This window comes from Rhodnius prolixus, unplaced genomic scaffold (assembly GCF_049639745.1).
Source record: "Rhodnius prolixus isolate KJV_2025 unplaced genomic scaffold, Rpr scaffold_1, whole genome shotgun sequence".
Taxonomy (NCBI): domain Eukaryota; kingdom Metazoa; phylum Arthropoda; class Insecta; order Hemiptera; family Reduviidae; genus Rhodnius; species Rhodnius prolixus.
Genome location: NW_027411581.1, coordinates 45,290,652 through 45,314,510, shown reverse-complemented (window position 1 = coordinate 45,314,510; position 23,859 = coordinate 45,290,652). Strand labels below are relative to the sequence as shown.

Below are 23,859 nucleotides of genomic sequence, written 5' to 3'. Positions count from 1 at the left end.
GCCATAGCAGCTACAAAGCAGGCCTTAAATAGATTTAAGAGGTATCCGACGGATGAAAACCTAATAAACTTCAAAAGACTGAGAGCCAGGGAGAGGCGTATAATTAATGAATCAAAAAGGACAAGTCTCACCTCCTACGTGTCGAAGATCTCCACATCAACGACTTTAAAGGAGGTGTGGAGTAAAATAAAGACTCTCTCTGGCGGACGCAAAACCCCGTCGATACCAATATTAAAAGTCAATGATGTCGTCGTTACCGAGCCGCGAGAAGTAGCTGAGTCCTTAGCTGGTTACTTTGCACAAGTTTCCAGTTCACAAATTCAGGTAACGTGGAGCAACAGCCACTCGACTTTGAAACCGCTATCAGTGAAACTTATAATGAACCGCTAACCATACATGAATTAGAAAATACTTTAAAGAAATGTAGAGATTCTGCTCCAGGTGTGGACGGAATCCCATATACAATGATCCGAAATTTGAATGCAATTGCGAAAGAAGGCCTTCTCCGGTTATACAATACCATATGGGAGACCGGCCAATATCCTGATGGTTGGCGGGAAGCAATTGTCATACCGATCCCTAAAGAAGGAAAAGACCCCAGCGATCCCTCCAGTTACAGACCTATTTCGTTGACCACTTGCTTGAGTAAGGTCCTCGAATCTATAATCAATTATAGATTAGTCTATGTATTAGAAACTAGAGGACTTTATAGCCAGCATCAAGCGGGATTTCGCAGATATCGTTCCACGTTGGATCAAGTGAGCCACCTAAAGGTCTATGTGCAAAACGCATTTATGCGTAGAGAGCACGTGCTGGCCGTGTTTTTTGACCTCGAGAAGGCTTATGATACAACGTGGAGGTATGCGATTCTGCGGAAGTGTCACGAATGGGGTCTGAGAGGGAAATTGCCAAAATTCCTGCGTGGATTTCTGGAGTCAAGAAGGTTTCGAGTGCGTCTGGGGTCGATACTCTCAGACCAGTATCATCTGGAAAATGGAATACCACAGGGATCGGTTCTAAGTGTTACACTATTTACGATAGCGGTCAACTGTTTAGCCGAAGTTGTAGGAGAGCCCCTAAAAGCATCACTGTATGTTGATGACCTAGCCATTTATTTAGCAGGCAAGGAGTTACACGAAGTTAATGTACTCCTACAACAGGCGATAGATAGAGTGGCTGATGAGGCAAAAAGGAACGGGTTTAAGTTTTCAAGAACTAAAACGGTGTGCCTACACTTTTGTCGATTAAGACATGAGCATAATGCTCCAATGTTATACTTGGAAGGCACACCCATCCAATACAAACCCAACGTTCGTTTCCTGGGCCTCATTTTCGATACTAAGTTATCCTGGCAGGATCACATCGACTACACTAGCAAAAAATCAAGGAGAACCCTCGACATAATAAAATTTTTAGGAAGCTATAAGTGGGGGACGGAGCGGGAAATTTTAAAACATTTTTATTACGCTCACCCGTTCAAAATTAGAATATGGAGCCCCGGTTTATAGCTCTGCGCGCAAGTCACGCCTGAAACTACTAGATAGAATTTATAACGAAGGAATTAGATTATTTACAGGCGCCTTCCGAACCAGTCCATTACAAAGCCTCTACGTAGAGTCAGGGATGTTGCCGCCCCAGCTCAGGAGAGAACAACTCACCCTGGCCTACGCAGCCGGAATATGGGGGAAACGGTCTCATACCTTGTACCCCGCCATATTCGAGAGCCCACATGATATGGAATTTCGACACCAACGCACGCGGACGAGGCCCCTCGGGGTCCGGACAAAGGAAATTTTAGCAGCGGAGGGCATCGAGTTAGGAGAGGTTATGAATTGGGGTTTTGCTCCTCACCCTCCCTGGCTATTGCCCTCGGCAAATGTCCGCATGGACCTGGCAATCCACAAAAAAGAAGAAACTCCCCCCGTTGTCTATAGACAAAAGTTATTAGAAATGATGAATTTTTACTACGATTCCCGACCTGTCTTTACGGAAGGGTCGAAGATGGGCAACGGTGTGGGTAGCGCTGTGTACACAGAGGGAGTTACCCTTAGTTGGACACTCCCTCATTATGCATCGGTGTACACGGCCGAGTTGTATGCTATATGCCAGGCCCTAAAGCTAATAATAGACAAAAATTACAATAAAGCGTTGGTGTTAACTGACTCACTAAGTGCAGTCATGGCTCTCCGGGATAAGTTCTCGATGGACCCGTTGGTATCCAAAATATTTTATTATTTATCTGAGTTGCGTTCACGTGGTCAAAGGGTGACGTTCGCTGGGTCCCGGGCCACATTGGTGGGTCCGGCAATGAACGAGCGGACGAGGCGGCCAAACGCGCCGCCTCTACAACTACTGAGGAAGTCATCCCTGTGCGCCCCACTGACCTAAAAGTATATATGAAACTTCTAATAAGAACTAAATGGCAAGGGCAGTGGGACCGCACAAACGAAAAATTAAGGGAAATAAAACCACGTGTTTTGAATGCTACAGTCGAGAACTACCCGCGGCACGAATCTGTGATCTTGACAAGGCTAAGGATTGGACATACACGTGTGACACATGGATGCCTCCTCATTGCCGAAAGAAGGCCGAGGTGCCCACGATGCCGAGAAAGGCTGACAGTGTCGCACGTGTTGGAAGGGTGTCAGGCACTGCGTAGCCAAAGAGAAAGAGCAGGCCTGCCACATGACAAGCGCGCTACTCTTGAAGAGGGTTCTCCTTACATAAGGAGGCTATTTACATATTTAAAGGATATTAATTTATATTGTAAAATCTAGGTTAAGAATTAGGTTAGTTTATAGTTTAGTTCTTTTAAAGGGGAAAGGAATATCGAGTACTTTCCCCTTGTGTGAAATGTGGTGTGAATGTATTTATTAGCGTGATTGTATTTATTAGTGTGAATGTATTTATTGGCATGAATGTATTTATTAGCGTGAATGTATTTATTAGCGTGAATGTATTTATTGGCGCGAATGTATTTATTAGCTTGAATGTATTTATTAGTAAGAAAGTTGTATGAATGTTTAGGATAGAACACAGTCCGGGGTTGAAAGAAATTTTATAAAAGTATTTCAACCCCTCTAGGTTAATTTTTAGACTAAGTTTATTTTAGAATGTGCAGGAAAATTTGTTCAAAGTACTGCACATTACCATAGTTCTAAGGAAAATAGCCTCCTTATGGTAGATTAGGTTTAGTACTTAGTTATATTCGGTATTGATAACACTTTTGGTCTTGCTTTGATATCTTTAGTTGATGTAGATAGGGGAAGGCACGGATGTATTCCACTCTCCCCCTCGTCGACTGGATCGATGAGATAAGAGGGGATGAGTGGGATACATACTCCAACATACCTGGGCTCCACCCTACCTTGCTGGGCAAGGTGCAGTATGTGGAAGCCCGAAGGAATCGCGTGCCGACCCAGCTCGAGTGGTTAAAAGAAGAGAGAAAGTCAAAATGATGAGGGGCGCTAATGACCTCAGCAGTCGATGCGCCCAAAAAAAAAAAAAAAAAAAAAAAAAAAAAAAAAAAAAAAAAAAAAATACCTTTGTTTAACATTTATGCTAAATTTTTTGTTATTTTACTTTCAATTTTCGGCTTTCAAAGGGATTAACCAAACTAAAGACTACACTGAAGGGTTTTTTGTTTGTTTATTGATTTTTTAATGGATTCTTTTGTTCGCTGAGAGGATCAGGCTTATTAAGGGCCCAAATGGATCTAGGTAGCTGTGGATCAGCGTGCATCATTATACTGTTAAGAAATATGCTTGCAGGGTTAATTTTCCTAAAAATTAATAATAAGTTTGCGCTTCCTTTGTTATTTTACCTCAGGAGAAAGTATGACTAGCCACTTCTTCTGGTATTTTGGCCGTCTCTGAAGATATCCCAACGCAACTGCACAAACAACACCTCTTTACAATACATGCATTGATTGGCCTGCAAGGATAGTTGAAGTGAAGGAAATAACGGCAAGACCAAAGCTCTAAGCTAGGGTGCCCTAATGAAAACTACCCTCCACAAATGTACCTTGGTGGTCTGAATCGCCAAAATAAGAAGAAAAAAGCTCTCCATAAGGCATAGAAAAAGTTTTGCTGGCAATTTAGGATGGCCACTTCCTGAAGCGAATGTTTCCTCTTCGACGAAGACCTTCCCAGAACGAAACACTCTGTGGAGTCTATAAAAATAAAGGATAGACTTTGCAGAACATAACCTAATGTATTGTACATACAAACACTGAGACTTTTTCAAGTATTTTCTCTTTTCACACCTCCTACTCTTTCATTTGAAAATATATTGGGAGAAGTACCTTCCTTGTTAGGTTTCCTTGCTAGCGATCCTTAAAAGCTCATTTTTAGACATTCGCATCATTGTAATTATTATCTCTCAAAGCAACGAGGAAAATGAAATAGTAGAGCCTTTTTTTATCCACGAATGCGATAAAAAAGTATTTATATTTTTCTCTAATAAGAGGTTAGACTGTTTTTTTTCATATAACTAGGATTTAATTAAATGAAAACATACTGGAGAAATATTTATCCCTAATTAATGTTCCATGTTTGTTAGTATAAATGAGAGTGTTGATGAAATATTAGTGCTGTTTGTTATATAAATCATTTTCATAATAACAACAAGTGCCTAGGAGCTTATGCGAACCGCTTAGCTATACTAATTTGATTTATTAGGCTGGAGTAGTTACATTGCGAGGTGTCTGCGAGATGGTGAGGGGACAATGAGAATTGTTACTAAGCTCTCGGACTAACGGCCATGAGTGAACTTCTGTTACCGGTAATAGCGTACACTCTGGGTCACATAATCCATTCGCTACCTGTTTTAAACTGTGATAGCATTCCAAACTGGACTACTTAAATAAATGGCAAGAACTTTATTGAGAACATTATTTATATATAACAAATAAAATCATCAAATGACATGCCAGCAAAAATGAGATATAAAACTTGGGATAATCAAGACATTTTCGCAAACATATACGCTTTATATTGTTGTGTACTTCATACTACATGATCTGCAAGTGTATTTAATGTTTTCAAAATAACATTTACCATCACAAACCTCTTTTACAACAGCTTTCAAGCATAAACTCCCCGTACACTCCTATATCCAAAATAGTCTGCTCAAACTCCTTTCCATCCTAGACTGTTATCCTAATCCACTCTGCTGCGACATAGCCTCAGACAGATCCTTCTATTCCCTACAGGCACTATAGAATTAAACACATCCTTCTCTAACTTTCCACACCAGCTGCAGGTTTTTCCTTCCTTTTTCCCTGCTTTCTTATCCTAAACCTTATCCTTTCTTGTTATCCTCACTTGTTATGAAGATTAAAATTTTTTTTTACATTGATACTTCGCAAATTTATTTATTTTTGTACATATTTAGTGTAATGAAGATTTATATTCTATTCAAGCATAAACTTACCCAATACTACCTCCTCAAACGATAAGTAATTATTGAATCTTTCTTCGCTTCGGTGGGTTTCCGGTATGATACTTGAATGTTCGACTAATGAAAAGTGAAATTTTGTAGGTGTATAATACAGGGCAAAACACGATTACGCGAAATCGCGGATGAGGGGGATTTTGTGTTAATTAGGAATGAATGGTAAGGTTAGATACGCAACAGGGAGCATTTACTGTTTTTCTAAGAATGAAAATTCGAACTGTTGGTAGTGCCCAATAATTTGTCTGTTAGTCTAATGCAGATTTATCTATTAGCAGTAGATATAGTTGTCTTTTGTTCGTAACTGAGATTTTTCAACGTCTGCCAATGAGTCTTACGAACTGATGGAAAAAGTTCAGAGCTGCGGTTAGTTTCTGGTCTTTTCTGTCTAGTATGTTTGTTTCAGTTTAATCTTCGGTCGATAACAGTCTATTATTATTTACGTAGTCTATGAATGTTAAGAATAGAAGTTTGGTTTTAGGTGAATGGATGGGAGGATTCGGAGAAAGGGCAGCTGATCGTCCGTAAAGGGACAGAGAACAGTATTAAAGAGTATTAGGGAGCTATGTAAACGGTGAATTGAAGGGATCTGAGAATTGAGTCTGCTACTATTGGGAATATAGAGGAATATAGGTTGATCCAGATCCACGTGAAAATATAGTTCAGAAAGATACGATCGTATAGAACAAGATAATGGTGCTAGGAAGGATAGCTTGAGCTAACTCAACTGTGGTCCATTGGCCAATTGATGCAAAAGCTCAAATCATGTAGCAGAAATGCGCAAAAAAGGGCTTCCACATTGGAAGGGAAAATTACATACAGATCGATGCTATAACCTAAGAGAATTGGCATCAAACCAAGGGTCATGAAATGGAAGGAAAATATAACCTGTTATGTTTTAAAACTGCCCGAAAGGAATCAATCCATTATAGGAATTGAATGTAAATGAACCAAAATGTTCCAGAATGAAGGTTATGAAGGTACACAATTTGGGCATTTATTTTTGTTATGTTTTATTGAGAAATATCAGAAATAATAAAACGGGTGTGTATTTTTCAATTCTCATTTACATATGATACTTGTTTTATTATTTTACCCTGTATAAAATTAAATAGAATTTCTTATTGGTGCCCCTGCAGATTGCAATTTTACAAATATTAACCAAGTGCGAATTAAACTATCAAGGTTAACTTTCATAGATAACTATAAAAATAAGTTCCCAAAAAAATAAAGTTCATAAAGATATGACAGACTGCAATCCCTGAAAAGTGACATTTGTACAGAATTGTTCTTCTTTAATATTTAGTTACTTGTAATCATCAAAACTGTATAAAGGAGTGGTTTGGTTAAGATTGATGAGGTTTCATTTGACTCAGAAATCAATTTAGATTTACTTTTTTGCTAGTTTCATGTGCATTGAATCGTTCGTGGATGGGTTTTTGAAGAAAGCTGAAGTTTAGGTTAAGTATATTATTGCTGAACTGAATATAATTATAGGGAAAAAAAATATTGTCGATGTCTTTCCAATTGAAAACATTGGTCTTCGTGTGCTTTTTTTTTTTTTTTTTTTTAAATTTCTTCAGCTGAGTGTTGATTTGATTGATTGCAATTAATTAAGACTTCTTTCCATTAGAGCAACTATGCACCAAGGCAACCTAGACACTTTTATCTCCTATAAGCAGATGAGTTACTTCAGATTAGTTTTGAAAAGTAAACCGAAAATTTGGTGCCCCAATTAGACATTTTTAAAATTACTTGGAAAAATATTTTCTAAAATAATCACCGCATAATTAAAACGAACAAATTATAAAACAGTTACACTTAGACTCTTAATAGAAGATCGACTTTTCGAAATAAATATAGTTATGCAGAGTGGGGCAAAAGGTATGAACCGGTTTTAAAGGGATGTAAAACAAAAACAATTCAACTTACAGAAATTATGTTTATATTGTTTAATTCAGTACAGAATCTAGTTTTTTACATTCAGTTTGAAAGATGATATCACGTAGGTGGCGGCCGTCAGCCGCGATGCACTCTTGAAGGCGAATTCTGAAGTTTTCAACCGCTCTTCTGCACATTTCGATGGGTATTGCCGTAACTTCCTCTCTGATTCGTCCTTAAGTTCTTCCTGGGTATGTGGACGATGTTTAAAAACATTTTCCTTTACGTACCCCCAAAGAAAAAAAATCACAAATGCTCAAATCTGGTGAGTGCGCACTACACGTCACCCCTCAAAGAGACGAGGCGCTGGGGGAACACTTGCCTCAATCTCGCCATTCAAATCCTAGCAGTGTGGGATGTAGCCCCGTCCTGTTGGAACCAGATGTCTCCCAGATTAGTTGTTTCACTCAATTCTTCCAGGTTAGGTTCAAAAAACTCTTCCAACATTGTCACATAGCGTTCAGCGGTGACAGTCACGGTTCGCCCATTATCCTCGAAAAAGTAAGGACCAATAATCCCAAATTGGGATATGTACTGCGCACCATACAGTCACTTTAGGGGAGTGAATCGGCCTCTGGTGAATTTCCCTTGGGTTTTCATTAGCCCATCAAATGTGCAAAAGAGCGGTTGAAAACTTCAGAATTCGCCTTCAAGAGTGCATCGCGGCTGACGGCCGCCACCTACGTGATATCATCTTTCAAACTTAATGTTAAAAACTAGATTCTGTACTGAATTAAACAATATAAACATAATTTCTGTAAGTTGAATTATTTTTGTTTTACATCCATTTAAAACCGGTTCATACCTTTTGCCCCACCCGTATGATTGGTACAACCAAATTCTGAAGTAAGAGGAAGTATTGCGTTTCCAGTTTTCCATAACCAGTAATTCACGTTTCAAATTGTTTGTGTAAATTTATAAGTTAACACTTTAGCTTTAACATGTAAGAATCACCGGAAGCAAGCACAAAGTTTTTATTTCGTTATTGACTACTCCCCTTGGCGAGCGATGAAATTCTTTCAGCTCTGATTACCATTCTACAGGGAAAACTTTTCTTACGATGGAAAAGCCTATTGTAATGCGCTATTTTGGTTCTACAATTTTTATTTGATAACATTTTCCTACCCTTTCTAGAGTTGGTTAGGCTTTTGATAAATTCACTTTAGCGGAATGTTTGTTATGTCGTAACTGTTGCTACAAATCCCGAGTGACCAAAAGTATGAATTTTCTTGATTCCTTTTAAGTATTCATGATTAAACTTTATGTTTCATGCTAGCTACTCAGTAAGTACTTGTCAATTTTCTTTATACTTTTTTGGGGGGGAAAATTGATTTTAGTAGATTTTCCGGGGATGCCCACTAATCATTTTTATTTTTCTCCAAACAAGAGCTACTTGTGCTAGAACGGTACCTATTGACCTATTGGGCTTCCACTGGCATATCTTGCACAGTAAGGCAGGGGTGGTGCTTATATTATCAAACATAGACCTTACACCCCTATTATATCATCGATCTAGCCGACGAAGGGAAATGTTATTTCATTGATTGTACCATCCTTTATTTTTCACAAGCTGTCATTTTATCAAAATTCATAAAATTAAAGGTACTTTGGCCTTTACTTTATCTGTAAATCTTTGTGTATACTGTGGCTTTACTGCCTGAGTTAATGTTGCTGAATAAAATATCTTTAACCTGAATAACTTTTTTAAAAGCATGTTTCTTGGAGCAGATTTTCAGCGCCCTCTGAAATTAGGCGGCTTAACCAGCTTTCTTTTTTCCACTTTCCCTTTTTCCTACGTCACAGATTTTGGGTTGTTGACAGAGTTATTCGATTAGAGTCCATTTTTTACTTAGAAGATTTTTATAAAAGGGCATAAAATAATCAGTCCTTTGGACTTGTTTTTTAAGCAGCTTGTCATGGGATATGTTGTAAGATTTGACAAGTTATTAGACCGCATTCTGGTGATATGTTTGAAAGATTGCTGATTATACGGGGTTGTGACGATTGGGGTTAATGGTAAGACAGGGTGTGGTGAATGCAGAATGTTTGTAGTTTCTGTCATGATGCGTAAAGTCTGACGATAATGTGAGGCATTAATATCTCTGATATTTTGTAGCCAAATGCAATTAGATGCATTAAAAGAAAATTAGTTCCCTGGGTCAGACTGGACGACTGGACTTTTCCTTAATTTCAACTGACAACACAATATTACCAATGTTGTCAGTTCAATTAACCGCAGAGTGCAATCAGCTACCCAGTCTGCTGATTTAAGCCTGACAATCATTGTGCATCAAGCTTTAATTCTATAGGGTTGGAAATAAGTTCGTTCGGTTTTTGAGGGAGGAATAAATAACAATTTTTTTGATACACAGAATAAATTTTAATCAATTATACATTGACCATTCTTACTGATGACTTCTTGCCATCTTTCCACCAACTTCATTATACCACGTTCGTACAACGTCTGTGGCTTATCGTCGAAAAACCAATCAAAATGTTTTTTGACAGTCTTTTCTTTATCGAAAGTTTTTCTGTTCATGGAGTTCTGCAACTATCAGAATAAATGATAATCAGAAGGTGCCAGGTCCGGTGAATACGACGAAAATGCACTTTATTTCCTTCCATCTTTACAGCTAAGCAGCAAAAATCACATTCCCCAGAGGATGAGAAAAAACATCCCAGCAGTTTATTTCGAGTGGTCAATGACGCATGCGGTCTGACGTCGTCGTGGTGGGAGACGACACCTTTGCGATTTGCCAATTCTGGACGTTTTGTGCGGATTGCATGGTCCAGTTTGGTTAACTGCTAGCAGTATGCAGTTGAATCAATTGTTTTGCCTGACGGTAACAGCTCGTAATAGATGATACCTTTATAATCCCACCATACGGAGAACATAATCTTCTTCGGATGCAATTCCGCCTTCGAGCTTGTTTGCGGCGGCTCACTGCAGTGCTTCCATGATCTTTTACGCACTACATTATCGTAGACGATCCATTTTTCATCTTCCGTTACCATCCGATCTAAAAATGGGTATTTTTTTGACGTTTCCGCAACGCATCGCAAATGGATATGCGAGTGGCTAAGTCATTGCGTCGGTTAATTCATGCAGTACCCAAAAATTTAGCCAAGAAACGTATCCCAGCCGGCGCAAATGATTTTTGGAGCTGGTACAGGATATGTTAAGTGCTGTTGCTATCTCTCTCACCGATTGGCATGGATCTTTATCGATTACGCCCTTGTCATCATCTGAATTAATCTCGGTTGGGTGTCCGGAGCGGGGCGCATCGTTAATGTCAAAATCTCCAGAACGGAATTTGGCAAACCACTTTTGGCACACGCGTTCTGTTAAGGCATTATCACCATAAACACAACATATCTTTTTATGAGCCTCTGCAGCTCGTTTGCCCTTTTTAAAATAATAGAGCAAAATACGACGAAAATGCACATTATTTTCTTCCATCTTTACAGCTAAGCAGCAAGCACAATAGTAATGTTTGTTAAACCGAAATCCATAGAAAGGTTAAGCTTGACATAATCTTTCAAATGAACAATCGAGTTGTGCGCTTGCGCCGAAAATAAAAAAAGAAAATCGGAATGAATCTGTACCAAAATAAAAACCGAACGAACTTATTGGCCAACCTGATAGATGATATCCAGCATTTTATAATTTTCTGTCACTTCTATAACCTTGACAGGTTTATAGCCGAATTGAAACCACTACGTCCACTCTTCCTATGTCCGATAATTACAAATACTAGTAGCTTCCAAAATATTGAGGGTGGTTCAGACAAAATTACTTGGTTTTCATTAGTAACATATGCAATATTGTTTCTTGTGTGCAACACGTAATATTTCATAACTAACGTTATTCTATAAACTCACATTAAACTAACTATTCCGGTTTCATTATTATATGGTGTTTTTATTTGACCGAAGAGATAAGTATTGACAGTTGATCTGTTTCTTTTGCGGTTGTTCAGCCACAGATTCTTTGACGAACAGCCTCAGAATAACTAACTGTTTTGCTGATAGGAACTGCACTTCCCATCTCTTTTGTCTAAATTTTATTTTTGTTGCAGTAACGATAATATTTTTTCAAAGTTACATGACCCATTGTTTTTTGATATCGCATATTCCTCGTAATCTGAAGCGATATCATTCATGTGCCCATAAACCTTGGTAATACTATTGTAACATAATAGAAATATATGTAAGGCGTAAAATTTAAGAGATACTAAAAGTTGTATACCCAATGACCCTAGTGTATATGTACTCATCGATGGGGTAATGCCGTTCTAACTCATGGTAAAATTTTATCTTGTCGTATATTTCCTTTATATCCCCCATAATCACCTTACTCGATGTAACTCCAAGAACAGTTAGATATCAATCTGTACAACTACTTCTTTAATATTCCCTAGAACTATCTTAGTGATCAAAAAATGATAACTCTTTTTGAGTATTTGTACGTCATCTAATTGAATTAAATTTAAATTATGTCCAAAAATAATAATTTTATTAAACATATGACTGGTACTTACATTGTTCTGGTTGTGGAGTTGCTGTTCATCGTTTTGGTCACTGATTCATTGATCCAAAAGTAAGAAAGAATATTGCGAATTTCAGACATTATATTGTATTATTATTTAATCCTCCAAAAGAAGAGGCTTTTTCTCTGAAAAGGGTGTTAATAAAGCTTTTTTAGGGAAGGGATTAGCTATGCGGTTAGCTTATTGGATTCCCACGCGGAAGTCCCGGGTTCGAATCCAGCTGCTGACCCTTAAATTTTCTCTTCCTAGGAGCTTCTTACAGCTCACTGTCTGGTGATGGACTGAGTTGTCTGTAACGCTGTCCGGAGGCCGGCAGTTACTGGAAAAAGCTCCGGACGCCAATAACCTCAGATTTTAAGCGCCTTAAATCATAAAATAAATAAATAAATAAAGCTTTATTATTATTATTATTATTATTTTTTATTTTTTTTTTTTTTGCGCATCAACAGCTGAGGTTATTAGCGCTTGGAGCTTTTTCAGTGCACTGCCGGCCTCCGGACAGTGTTTTCTCGTTACAGACAACACTGTCCATCACCGGACAGTGAGCTGTAAGAAGCTCCTAGGAAGAGAAAATCTAAGGGTTAGCAGCTGGATTCGAACCCGGGACCTCCGCGTGGGAATCGAGTACGCTAACCACATAGCTAATCCCTCCCCTTTATTATTATTATTATTATTATTATTATATTGTTGCCACGCTTTCGACCTAGCGACAGGTCAGGGCTCGCCAAACTATTTTGATCATGGACCTTTGTATAATTTCTCGAAATCTCTATCGACCCCCATAAAAGTAATTTTCAGTTAATTAAAATAAAACTATATATTAGGTAATGTGTTTGTACATTTATTTTATGATTCTAAACATTTATTAAAGTAGTTTTACATTGTGGAACAATAGTTTTATGAAACATATCTTAAAGTTGAAATTTAAATACCTTAATATTTATTAAATAATAAGTAATTATAAATAAGTAAAGTAATTACAGTATTGCTTCTTAATTAATGAAATGGGTGTGCCTGGTGTTTCTTTGAAACGTTCGCTATTTTGGGTTCGACCCCCTGCCTCAGATCGACCCTACTTTTGTTAAATAGACCCGATGTTAAATAACGCTTTGGCGACCTCTGGTCTATGTAATCTTCAGGGCTTATGCTATTGACAATTATATTTTTTTCATTGTTATATGTTAATGTCTTCTGTCCTGTCTGTTTTAGTGAATTAGTAAAAACAGTTCTTCACAATCTGAAGCATAAAAAAAAATCGACGCAGAATGATTTAATCGCCTGGGTTCTGGTAATAATAAACAATCAGTAAACAGCGGAAAGGATTGTTTAACCAGTTGTTAATAAAATTGTTATTAAATGAAATAATATCTTAAAACAGCAATAACCCAACACATTTTACTGAACACATATTTAAACTAATCGTGAGGGGGATGCCCAGGGAGGAACAATCTAAGAGCAGACTAGAACTAAAGATCTCGGCGTTGGAGTCCAACTAACCAGTGAACTGACCTCTACTGTTATTATTTCTTGTTTTTGGTAAATGTATTGATACCAATTTCCGGCAGTTTGATATGGTCCTGGTTAAAATAAATCGATAGAGTGTTTGTGGCTTCATTGCCTCGATTAGAGGCCGCTTCATCAGTCTGTTTGTTGCTGCAGAGGTTATGTATAACTGAATTGTTGAAGATTATCTAATATTTATTCTAAGAGCATTCAATTTAGTACTATGCGTGATCGCTTTCACCTACCAGTCAAACGAATATGCTCTACTATGCGATTTGCGAGTACTGCAATGTGGCTGAAATCCATTTTTTTTACCTTCTCTCTCGTTAATATCCAGTTTCGAGATTAAAAGTAAAGTAATCGTCCGTTTTTTCAGGTGGGATTTAACGTTCAACTTCTGATTTGTCGTTGACGGAGACAGAAACACATACTTAACTACTAATTTAATTTTTAAGTAGCTACACGCTACTTACGCATCCACTTACTAATCCATATTCGTGACCGGTGTACTAACATCCTCCCAGGTGCGAAATCATAAAAGAGTTGACTGCTGGCTGTTAAACTATGCTCCTAATATTGGCAGCCTCGAACCGTCGCTCACAGTGGCAGTGTCGTCCACATGTGGAACCATTTTAGGAAGGATATCAAATATGGGCAACAGTATGCCAGCAATAAATTAGAAATGGTCGTTATCTTAATTTACGCTATCAAAGAAATCACTCTTAGTTATATTGATCAGATTAGTTAGATCATTTCATTTCCAAAGTTCCTGTCAAACACCTTTCTCGATCTGCGCATGTGGGTGGGAAAAGTGAAAAGAAAGCAAAGAGTCTGAGGATCATTTCACATTGACACTGGAAGACAAAACTCCCGAGCCAGAAGAAATTGCTTAACCTCCAGAATGGCGTGCATTAAGTATTTTAGTTTAAATTAATTATAACTAAGTTTGGAAAGTGTTTAATTAATTAACCAAAACTAATAACAATCAGAACATTGTTTTTTAATTCTATAACGCTTCATGTTTTTTTCCTTTTTAAGATCAGATTTTCATGATTTAACAGTTTGTAGTTCGTGTCAGCGAGTCGTTAGGTGGAAGCCAATGGAGTTCCTATCAACGGCCATATCAACCTTTCCCACAGTTCCTTCTAATTACCTAGTGTTTATTAATTTTAACTTTCCCTTACTAACCTCTACCCCAAAAAGGGCTACGCTGAGATAATGCAGTTGTTAAAAACGAAAGAGATATAGAATTGTAATTCAGATAGTATTCAATAATAGATCTTAATAATACAAATAGAGTAAAATTGTAGAAATGCAGTACTGCCTTCCAAGTTGAAGAATGTGTGAACCTTTTATATTCGTTTCTTCTTAATTTTGAATTATATTTTTAAATAGCATCTGCTTGGCTGCAAAAGTGGAGAATCAAAGTGAATGAATTAAAATCTAAATACATAGTATTCACTCTAAACAAGAAAACTCTCCCTCCTCTCTCCTTCCACAATACTTCTATACCAACGACTAACCAAGTACGATATCTCGGACTACATCTTGACAAACGACTGACGTGGAACCCACACACGAGACTCAAACGAATTGACCTCAATCTCCAATATAAAATGTTGAAAAGGCTACTCGACAAACGATCTTTATATACCGCTCTACTTGCCCCAATATGGACGTACGGAATACAACTCTACGGAAGTGCCAAAAAATCGAACATCAACCGACTTCAGACCTTACAATCAAAAATCCTGAGAACAATAGTTAACGCTCCCATCTACGCCTCCAATCATACATTACACACTGATCTCAATATTCCTCTCGTTTCTGAAATAGCACAATCTCGCTACACAAAACTCCACTCAAATCTACACAGTCATTACAACCCTCTTATCCACAACATGTCTACCACAACACTTCCTTCAAATCCACAGCGCAGACTAAAGCGGCGGTGGCCACGCGACCATCTCAACACAACGCCGACCTCCTAGGATGGTTGCTGTGTAAGCTTGCCAATCAGGCGAACTAACGGCTTCCATCACTGGATGGTCGTCGTTCACTCCACTCACGCCTCTTGGCGCACATGCATATGCGCGCGCGTGTATGTAAGCGCATATATGTGCGTGCGCCATTTCCTCACTCTCATCCCTTTTGCTTGTTGCATCTATTATAGTTGCAAAATAAATAAACAAATTTAAAAAAAAAATAGCATCTGCATTTTCCATGTGTAATCGATCTGAGCACATTAAAATATATGTAGGGTGAAGGGACCAGTAATTGACTGCTTAAGAAAAAATTCGAGTTTAAGATAGAATAACTTCCGTTATTTTGGCTCCAGGTATAGGTTATAAAATTGTACCGCTCCAGTAGGATGTATTTTATTTTATTAATATTTTAAAAGCAGTAAATTCGATCTTTATGTCAACCAAAAATGATTTTTTTTGGAAGTATGTCAATGAACCAGTAATTGACATACCGAATTTTCGGTGGAACCAGTGTTTGACATGGGGTGGGACCAGTAATTGACATACAAATACATTCATGAAACGACATAAGGTATGCATTCAAAATCACTTTTAAATCTAAATAAATCACCTAAATCACTTTTTCAATTGGATTTATAACAAAAATCGGTCTTATTCATAATTAATTACAATCAGTTTTTAAATAGGCAAACCTAAATAATCTAATATTTTTTCAACCTTACCCTTTTTTATGCAGCTTTTGACGATCAACCCTTACACAACTGTACTACCGGTAACATCACAAACATCACAAAGTCACCAACTCTCCACGTATGTTTGATTTCGCACCTGGTACTTCTCTTGAGGGAGCTTCATTTTTCCTCTGGCCGTTTTCTTTGATGGAATTCTATGGTTTAGCCATTTCCTCCCTTTCTTCTTTGTCATGTGGCTAGGACCCAAAACTGAGGGAGAATGAGAGATTTTCCAACTCCGTTACGTGGGCGTCGTTTTTATTAGTCACGTAGGCCTCGGAAGCTGTTCGGCGATCACGACTATTCCAGTTTGTTGTTCATACATTGTTGTTCTCTACAGAATAATCATTCTGCATGCCCTCTTGAAATAAGGCGTACATTTGCTAATTCATTAATTTAAACATATTTTGTTGGAAGTTTTACTATTTATTTTATGTTGCCGATATTTTTTATCAATGATTTTATTTTACAATGTATTGAATTTTTAATTATAATAAAATTTACCAACCTATCTTATCATTTTCCCAGGAAGTCAATCACTGGTCTCAAACAAAAAAGCTGTAGGACTAGTAATTGACATACATGTCAATTACCGGGCAGATTGCCGTTTCAAGGACCAGTGATTGACAGCCCCATTTTAATCCTCAATGCTTCTTATAATTAAAAAAAAAACTACATAAATGAAATCTACAAGTAATACTAATTATAACAGAACATTGATAACCACACAAATATATGAACAAATAAACGAAAAATAAGAAAAAAGAAAAATTATTTTCTTATCAATCCTCCTTAGCAACGGCTTGTTTTTTCCTTGATTTTGAACTTTTAACACAAATAACCTTCCACTGATACCAAGGAACCTTCCAATAATTAATATTTTTCTGGAACTGCTGCCCAAAGGCTTCTCAATAACGAAATTGAAAGAATCACCACTAAAAACGGCTCATATCCCTTATAATACCAGTTTATTTCTGGTATGTCAATTACTGGTGCCCAGTCAATTACTGGTCCCTTCACCCTAATATATATTTTTCGATGATTAATATTTGAATTTTTGTTCAGTTGAAAATAGGAAAATATTAAATAATAATAAGTGTTAAGTTACGTGAATATTTTACCCGATTACTCTATATTTATTATTTGTAGCTTTTATTATAATCCGCTATTTTTCTTGAAAACTAGAATTTTAAAAAATCTGTGAACGAGAATTCTGTCTAGAATGTTCCAGTAGTGAGTTAGTTTTGTCTCCCCGAGAAGTAACTCTAATCGTAGACCTAAGATATTTGGCTCATTCAAATACACATTTTAGTTATTTTTGCACCTTTATTTGCCAATTAATCAGTTCTTTCAATGGCTCCTAAGCCTCTGTGAACCCTAACCCAATTTACCCCACCTTCTAGTTCGTCGCCATAACCTCTTCCTTAAGTCACATGACTATACCAATTCCTTAGTGAGTCTAGGATGAATCGGTTCATGATGTATACCGCCCGTTTCTACGTAACCGCTCTTCTACAGTGGCTAACACCTTTACGATTGTCTTTACCTCTGCCAGTTTATTAGAGCAATTAGCCGCGGCTTTATACTGCCAAACTAGTTGTTCCAACTCTTACCCAACAAATCAAACGTCGTTTTCGTTCTTCTTGATGCCATCAGTGTATACTATATGGTGTACGCAAATTCATTATTATTATTTTTTTTTATTTTAATTAACGGTTGGTTATAGTGTATATATGTTTGTAAGTTATTTCACCATTGCACTAACTTCGCCATAATTAGCAAGATTTATTCATTAGGATATAAGTAAACATTCTGTAGGGATAGGTTAGCTATGCTACTGCAACAAATGGTACTGTTCAACATCAATGCAGCAACAAAATTAATAAATTAGCAAATATTTTATCCTAAACCTAAAATAATTTTTATACTCATTTTAATTTGTTTCAAATTTACGTTGTATTTTGTTGAAATCTCACTTAAATATGATTCTTACAAGTGAGTATTTAGCTGAATTTTCTTAAATCATCCATTGAACATCGTAATCGTTGTGGAGGTCCAAGGAAATATGAGAGACAGTTTCAGTGCTACATTGAGTAAGTTAGGAGTTATAATGAAAGTTAGTAGCAAGTATGGGAACGAAAGAAAATGTTGAATAGACAATACGGCAAACCAGTGATATTGCTGAGATTCTATAATGGTGGGTTTAGATTCAGCACTGGTTGGATCGAATCTAATTATAGTGATTGTATAAGCTGTATTTGCAATGCCTGTGTGAAACAACCACTATTTCAGTTGCAAATCAGCTACTATTAGACGGCAAAAAGTGCAGTAAGGAGAGCCTTGGCAAGTGCAGTAGATAAAGGTTGTCTTGCCTCCTAAAATGTACCTCATCATCCTTGCACCACAGCTAATCTCTTCTTGAAGATGTAAAACTTCACAAAAAGTAACAAAATAACTGGAGACAATTACGACGTTAAAGAGATTGACGAAGGCACTAAAGTAATTAATGAAATCAAAATTAAATAGATAAATCGACTGGAAAGTTAAATCCAGGCAATAAATCACTTTGGCTTTATTTGCTTTGATCAGTGAGTCATATAAATAAATATACCTATGGATTTCCGCCTCACATTCTTACTGAAGTGAAATAACCAACTGAATAAGCGGTATTATTGTATTTGATTTATTTTTACATAAAGAATAAATATAGAAATAAAAGTTATTATTCTGTTTTAAATAAATGCCGTTTTGTTCAAAGCCATCGGCTGGTCTTCAGCTATTAATGAATAAAATAGAGCATATTAATTTATTCACGAAATGTTCAATAATAAATCAATCCAACTTTTCAAATTTTAACTCTTATTTTGTTATTATTTATTAGATATTTTTAATAAATTTTACCCAACATTGGTAGTACAGAAATAGCAAATCTGATAAATAATGCAATCTGTTATACGTGATAGAAGGAAAGAATCTACCTACCCAGGACGTGATATCCTACATTAAAGATCAATCTAAAGGAGAATCTCGGGCCACTGGCGATTCAGCCGGCGTGGAGGATTGTCTGGAATGGTATAGAGGCGAGTGACTGTACGTAAAGATTAAAGCCTTGAGGAATTGCAGTAAGGCATTTCGGGTATTTTCCTGGGCTAGCTGCTTTAAAAAAAAGAAATGTTGAGGTTAGTATGGAAGGGAGGTTTGTGACGTAGAAAGGGGCATTAACTATTTGTCGTAGTGACTTAGATTGGATTGTCTGTTTGGCTGAACCCTAAAGTTCTAGTCTAGAGGCCCAAATAGCTTTTATTATAGAGCTGTATATTAGTCTTTTTAGTTACTATGGTAATTTCATGTCTTCAAATAAGTCGTCGATAAAAAAAAATTGGCATGTTCTATCATGGCTTTTTTCTTTTGTTTCATGGCACGTTTTTGTTCTTCTTGAGTTTGTAACAAAGAAGAACAGTATCGTTTAAAAAGCCAAACATGCAATTCTTATCTGTTCGCCCTTTCACATAAAAAAAAAAAGATACTGGTATCTCTTATTTATTTTCTGAGAGTATCAATTATAGTTATTATCATTTGAAGCAAATTGAAACACAGTAAGTGCCCCTGTGAGGAAAACGCCATTAAAAAATAAAAATAAGATAAAAAATAAATTGGTGCTTGAAAAGCATCATTGCAAGGGAAACCTTGCAATGATGCTTCCCTTGGTTACTTGGCTACTAATCAAGGGTAAGTATCTACAGCTGACCCGAGCGTCCTGTCAATCTGTCTTTCGAATTCTAAAATGTAAAATGTTCTAAAATAAAAATAAAAAAAATGATTTTTATATTATACAAACAAATTTAAATCATTTTGATGGAAATGCTAAGGAGATAGTGCTCCCGATTTAAAAGAAGCTATATAATTTTTTGAGTTAATAAAATGAGTTCGTAAGTCTTAGTTTTCTAAGCAAACTAGCCCTGAAGCGAAGAGAGTTGATTCAGACACTTTCTGACAAACAGCGGACTTAAATGAAATGCAAGAAACAATTAAAATTCTATCGTTTAACTAGAATCATTGTGATTTTGTTGACCGCTTAAATGTTTTTTTTTCTTTTTTTAAGCTTCAACCGTTACAAGGTTCAAAACTCAACGAGTCCCAGCAAAGCACTCAAAAACCGTCAACAACAAACACAAAAATTTTATTTATTTATTTATTTAAATTTTACAACTGGCTTAACCCATATAGGGTATACAGTTGGAGATAGACCTCAAAAAATACATAAATAATAGTTATACATAATACAAACACAAAAATAAACAATTGCCAAATACAAGATAAAAATAATAAAACATTATCAACCATTACACAAATATAAATAAAGAAAACAGAATTCAACCACACACTCATAGACTCCCTACATACAAACCCGAAGCCACACACACAACAATCAGCCAGCAACACATCCCAGTCGATCAACCATATCAACAACATCATCCGCCCACTACCGAGGCCATCCGTCTATCAAAGGCCGCCCTCGCTGACGCGTTCTCCAATAACAGGGGGAAAACGTCCACAGCCACGCAGAATAGGAACTCTACCTTCCGCCACATGATAGAGCGCAAATAATCGTATAGATCACAGTGCAAGACTAAGGGCTCCGCCGTCTCCGCAGTACTGATCTGTTGCCAAGTCCATATTAAACATTTTAGCGCTCAACATTCCATGACCCATGATGACCAGTCGCGCAACTGCATATGGCATCTCCGTGGGAACCTGTCTTCTACCTCCCACAGTGTCGGGGACGAAACTAAATGTGGTTCTGCCCTTAGTTGAAGCTCGCCACCTATTCCTCCATTACCGATTCACCTCCTCTTCCACCTCACCATACATCCTTTCCCTTAACCATACCCGATAATTGTCAGACATTTCAGTCACAGATACTCGTATGGCTCTAACCATGGGGAGCCTCACCTCTATACTCCTTCGCAAAACCATAGCGCATCGCGGCCTTAACCACTTGACCGCTTAAATGATAAGTGTTTTATTCAAGCGTTCACTGAGATTATTTAGCGGCGATATATTTCAATTTTGATTTTTTAGAGTTTTCCAATACTTTCGCCGCTTCTTTGTTTTTGAGATCGCCCCCAGATTAGACCTGAGCTTACCACCGTCTCCTTGGCTTGACATCGTCTACTTCAGGAACGTTTGGTGAGGATCATACATCTGAAATGACATGAAATGCTCTATCTAAAATTTAGTCCCTTTTTTTGTCATCATAAGCAGACTTAGTTCTGAATTACAGTCACATTTTGAACTTATTCACGCCGAATAATTCAGGCATTCTCACCTCAGCTTTCTACAATGTAAATCCGAAATTGTTGAACCATAACGTGGCAGCCCTAATTGAACCATGCATCGAGGAAAGCATTGCCATAGTTGAACAGGAGCGCCCTCTATTTGAACTGTCATGTTGTTAAACATTACCATATGAATAGCACATGCAACAATTCTACAGCCTGTCTCCTGAATAGGTGATACCGTACATATATCCTCTATGTTGGCACATATATCCTGAATGGATAGTACGCCTTCCTAGTGCACAATAATATTAATTAACTCGTTCGATTCAAACCAAAGTACAACTTATTTAACGAATGGATGCACTTTCATATTGTTCACAACATTTTGTTTTTAAACTTTCTGCATAGTTGTTTAACTTAAATAAATATACATTAATTCTAAAATTGACAAAATATTGAAATTAATTTTTTTATTAAAATTGTTTCAGGAGGACTGTGTTTTCATGTAGATCTACGTGTGCCAAGATACGCCGATCTTGGTGGACATGTTGTATTAAAGTGTGAATACAACGTCATGCCAGAACAATTACATAAAGTAGAATGGTTAAAAGGTGGACGTAAAATCTTCCAATACGTTAAAGGTCGAACGCCTCCATTTAGAAACTACACTACGCCGGGCGCACTATTAGACGTAAGTTATCTACATTTATATTCTTTCTATCCATGTTTTGCTTTTTATTATTATTTATTTTGTCGCAAAGTACCTTTTTTTTTAAAAAAAAAAAAAAAAAACAAACATTTCTAGCAGCAATAGCTTACCGGAGTATACGTATACGTATATTCTCTTTTAGTCGTTATAGTAATGGAGTAAATAACTTTTAGACCCTACTTAATTATATGTTCACAAGACCTAAATTTAAATAATGTAGTCCACTTAGTTCTTCACAAAGGACCACTAAATTTATTTGGGATTAAAATTTTAAAAAATTGCAAATTCTGGAATACCAAGATTTGCGAAATCAGTCCGAAGCAAAAATATATTGAAAATAATTACCAATAATTCGCTTACAAAAGCTCACTTCATTAGAATGTCTCCAATACGAGTCGTTAAGCCTGCCGCTAAATCTAACTCACGTATTAAACACTGATTTTTACACATTATTGCATTCTGAAGTTTTAAAAAAATTGGTTCATTTTCGTCATAAAATATTTGGTCTTCTTATGACTCCACACTCAAGATAATCAAGAAAAGAATCAAGAATAGTAGATCTCAAGAAGACTACCCCATTGTAGCGACCTTACTTTGGAAGACTGTTGCCTTATTGTGTTAAGATTAATCGCTAGATAATAAAAGTAAGAATAATTATGTTTATTCAAAACATTTCGTTCAAAGAGGAAAGAATTAACTGAGAAATGAACTTCAAAAAACAAAATTATTACTTTAATTTAAGGTGCTTCAACATCTGAGTCATTGGCGTTTGGAATTTTCTCCTGAGCACTGCCGGCTTCCAGACGGTTACTCATTACAGACAATGCTATCCATCACTGGACAGTGAGCTTTAAGAAGCTCTTGGGAAGAGAAAATCTAAGGGTCAACAGCTGGATTTGAACCCGGAATTTCCGAGTTGCTAACCAGCACATCAACCATTGAGTTAATCTCTTTCTTAATTTTAGGAAGAAGCACCCATCCTTAGCAAGCCCATCTTACAGTAGTCAACCAGAACACCCCAATCTTTACCATTTCAAATGATATTATTAATTAAAGCCTTTATTTATAAATGTTACATAAAACATAAAAATAATGCAATAATCAGAATAAAATAATCACCTCTAAAGTTATCAACCTTGGTCATAGACCGTCGGTGGAACCATTTCAAATAGTCGACATTCTACAAGAACATTGCTGGTAAAATACGAGGGTCGTTTGAAAAGTCCGTGCAAAGTCAGAGAGATAACACCACTGGCGCGTATCGAGGTTATGTTTAGTTAGTAGCATCTCTTGGAAGAACACACACCAAGTTTCTGCCAGATCGGTCTATTTCTTTGTGTTTGGCATTCGTTTGAATCGAGGAAGTCGAGTGATTTTCAAAAAATGGACGAAAAAGAATTTCGTGTGTTGATTAAACACTACTTTATGAAAGGCAAAACGCCTCAGGAGACTAAAGAGAAGCTTGATAAACATTATGGTGACTCTGCACCTTCGATTAGAACAGTTTATAAGTGGTTTCAAAATTTTCGGAGTGGCCATATGGGCACAAGTGACGCTGAACGTTCTGGACGCCCTGTTGAGGTTACTACTCCAGAAATCATTGATAAAATCCATGATATGGTGATGGATGTCAGAAGAGTGAAGGTGCGTGAGATTGCTAGTGCTGTGGGCATCTCGAATGAACGGGTACATAATATTTTGCAT

General features: G+C 36.9%; 1 protein-coding gene across 3 annotated transcripts in view; it reads left to right on the top strand.

The window, feature by feature from the left end:
- Nucleotides 1–23,859, top strand: part of LOC141460566 (uncharacterized) — a 519,534-nt gene that overhangs the window by 304,049 nt on the left and 191,626 nt on the right. For all 3 annotated transcript variants that reach the window (XR_012462144.1, XR_012462143.1, XM_074140735.1), the window contains exon 3: nt 21,935–22,137. Coding sequence is in view for 1 of the 3 variants with exons in the window: in XM_074140735.1 (XP_073996836.1) it covers nt 21,935–22,137 (203 nt within the window). In the remaining 2 variants the exon portion in view is untranslated. The remainder of the gene's footprint in view (nt 1–21,934; nt 22,138–23,859) is intronic.